Genomic DNA, 2424 nt, shown 5'->3' on the forward strand with positions numbered 1-2424 from the left:
GCAAAGAACAACCCATAGAATTGGAGAAAATATTTGCAAATCATATATTTGATAAGAGACTTGTGTTTAGATTATAAAAAGAGCCTATGACTTAATTATAAAGACACCCAGTTCAAATATGTGGAAAGGATTTGAATAGACATTTCTCCAAGGAAGATATACAAATGGCCAGTAAGCACATGAAAAGATGTTCAACATCATTAGTCATTAGGGAAATCAAGTCAAACCCACAATGAGATACTATTTCACACCCACTAAGTATGACTACATGTAAAGAGAAAGTAATAAGTGTTTGTGAGGATGTGGATAATTGGGAACCTTTCTGTGTTACTGTTGGGATTGTAAAATAATATAGCCACCTTGGAAAACAGTTTGCTAATAACGCAAAATGTTAAGCATAGTGTTATCATAGGACCCAGCAGTTCTACAGCAGCAGTTTAAACAGCAGTTTATATCCAAGAGAATTGAAAACGTCCACACAAAAACCTGTACATGAGTATTCCTAGCAGCATTAGTCAAAATAGCTAAAATGTGTTAATAACCCAAATGTCCAGCAACTGAAGAATGTGTAAACTGTATCTCATACAACAAAGTTTTTCAGCAATAAGAAAACTGATACATGCAACAACATGGGTGAACCTTGAAAATATAATTTCCATGAAAAAAACAAGTTACAAAAGTCACATACTGTATGATTCTATTATATGATATGCCCAAAATAGACAAATTCATAGTAGATTAGTGGTTGCCAGGGTCTGGAGGAGGGAGGTATGGGGAGTGACTGCTAATGGGGTTGGAGTTCCTTTTTGGCATGATGCAAATGTTCTGGAATTAGATAATGATAGTTGCACAATTCTGAATATATTTAAAAACCACTGAATTGTACACTTTAAAAGGCTTAATTTTTGTTTGTTTGAGACGGAGTCTCACTCTGTTGCCCAGGCTGGAGTGCAGCGGTGCGATTTCGGCTTACTGCAACCTATGCCTCCCGGGTTCAAGCAATTCTCCCTGCCTCAGCTTCCTGAGTAGCTGGGATTACAGGCATACACCACCATGCCCAGCTAATTTTTGTATTTTTTAGTAGAGAGAGGGTTTCGCCACTTTGGCCCAGCTGGTCTTGAACTCCTGACCTCAGGTGATCTGCCCACCTTGGACTCCCAAAGTGCTGGGATTACAGGCGTGAGCCACAGCACCTAGCCTAAAAGGGTTAATTTTTTAAGATGAATCTCAGTAAAGCAGTTATTAACAAATAAAAAGATCTGATATGGTGGGAAAAACTATTGTCATTTCACATTTCCACTTCCATTTTCTGTAACTTAGTGATATTGTTAATACATAGAGGTGAAGATTGTGACTTTAATTTTCTTTTTTGATAGCACTGTTGCAAGAATTCAATTCCGTCTTCCTGATGGTTCTTCCTTTACAAATCAGTTCCCTTCTGATGCTCCTCTAGAAGAGGCAAGGCAGTTTGCTGCACAGGTAAATTTGTCTTGAGTTGTAGTAAAAATAGATGTATATAGTTTACTAAATTGTAGGAAGGGAAAATTTCAAAGCAGAAGTTGAATGTGAATAAATTGTGACCTCTCCAGGAGGGAGGCACAAGACACCTCTGAGATATTGTGGAAATTCTGTTGTGTGTTAGTGCTTATGGGAATAACATATCTGCTTTGTGTGCAGAAGTAGGAATTTGCTGATACTGTACAATAGGTCCTGGGAACTTTTCTTTTTTAAAATTTTTTGAGACAGGATCTCACTGTGTTGCCTAGGCCGGAGTGCAGTGGTGCGATCACAGCTCCCTGCAGCCTCAACCTCCTGGGCTCAAGCAACCCTCCCACCTCAGCCTCTCAAGTAGCTGGAACTTACAGATACCATCATGCCTTGCTAATTTTTGTACTTTTTGTAGAGACAGGGTTTCACCATGTAGCCAGGCTGGTCTTGAACTCCTGGGCTTAAGCATTCCTGCCACCTCAGCCTTGCAATGTGTTGGGATTACAGGCATGAACCACCTAGCCCAGCCACTGGGAACTTTTTTCACTGATTAGTAGACTCATTGGAGGAGTGACAAGCAAGTGATTTCCCGAAGGTCTAATGTGATGGAGTTGTCCCACTACCCTGAAATGGAAGCAGTTTTTCTCAGTCTTCTCTCCATTTCCTACAGATTGCTTAGGGGCTGGTCATTTTCCTACAATCTACCTGTTGGCTAAGCAAAAAGAGGCAGTAAACTTTATTGACAATAGTATCTTCTTCAGGAATTTACTTCCAAAAGGTGGCCTTACTCAAAATCTGAATGGAATATATACCTTAAGATATAAGTAGTTTTCAATTTGTTTTTATTTCCTGATTGATTCCTTATTCAAAATGGATTCTGAGTATCAGATGTCCTTTGGGTTCTAGGCTTATTATATGTATCAGTATTTTTTTCAT

At 39.0% G+C, this 2424-nt stretch overlaps 1 protein-coding gene across 1 annotated transcript in view; it reads left to right on the plus strand.

Moving 5' to 3' along the window:
- The window catches only part of UBXN4 (UBX domain protein 4), a 54824-nt gene that overhangs the window by 37237 nt on the left and 15163 nt on the right, over positions 1-2424 (plus strand). Inside the window, exon 10 of the mRNA XM_011937731.1 lies at positions 1377-1479. Within this exon, the coding sequence (XP_011793121.1) occupies positions 1377-1479 (103 nt within the window). The remainder of the gene's footprint in view (positions 1-1376; positions 1480-2424) is intronic.

Source organism: Colobus angolensis, unplaced genomic scaffold, assembly GCF_000951035.1.
Source record: "Colobus angolensis palliatus isolate OR3802 unplaced genomic scaffold, Cang.pa_1.0 Scaffold168, whole genome shotgun sequence".
Classification (NCBI taxonomy): Eukaryota; Metazoa; Chordata; class Mammalia; order Primates; family Cercopithecidae; genus Colobus; species Colobus angolensis.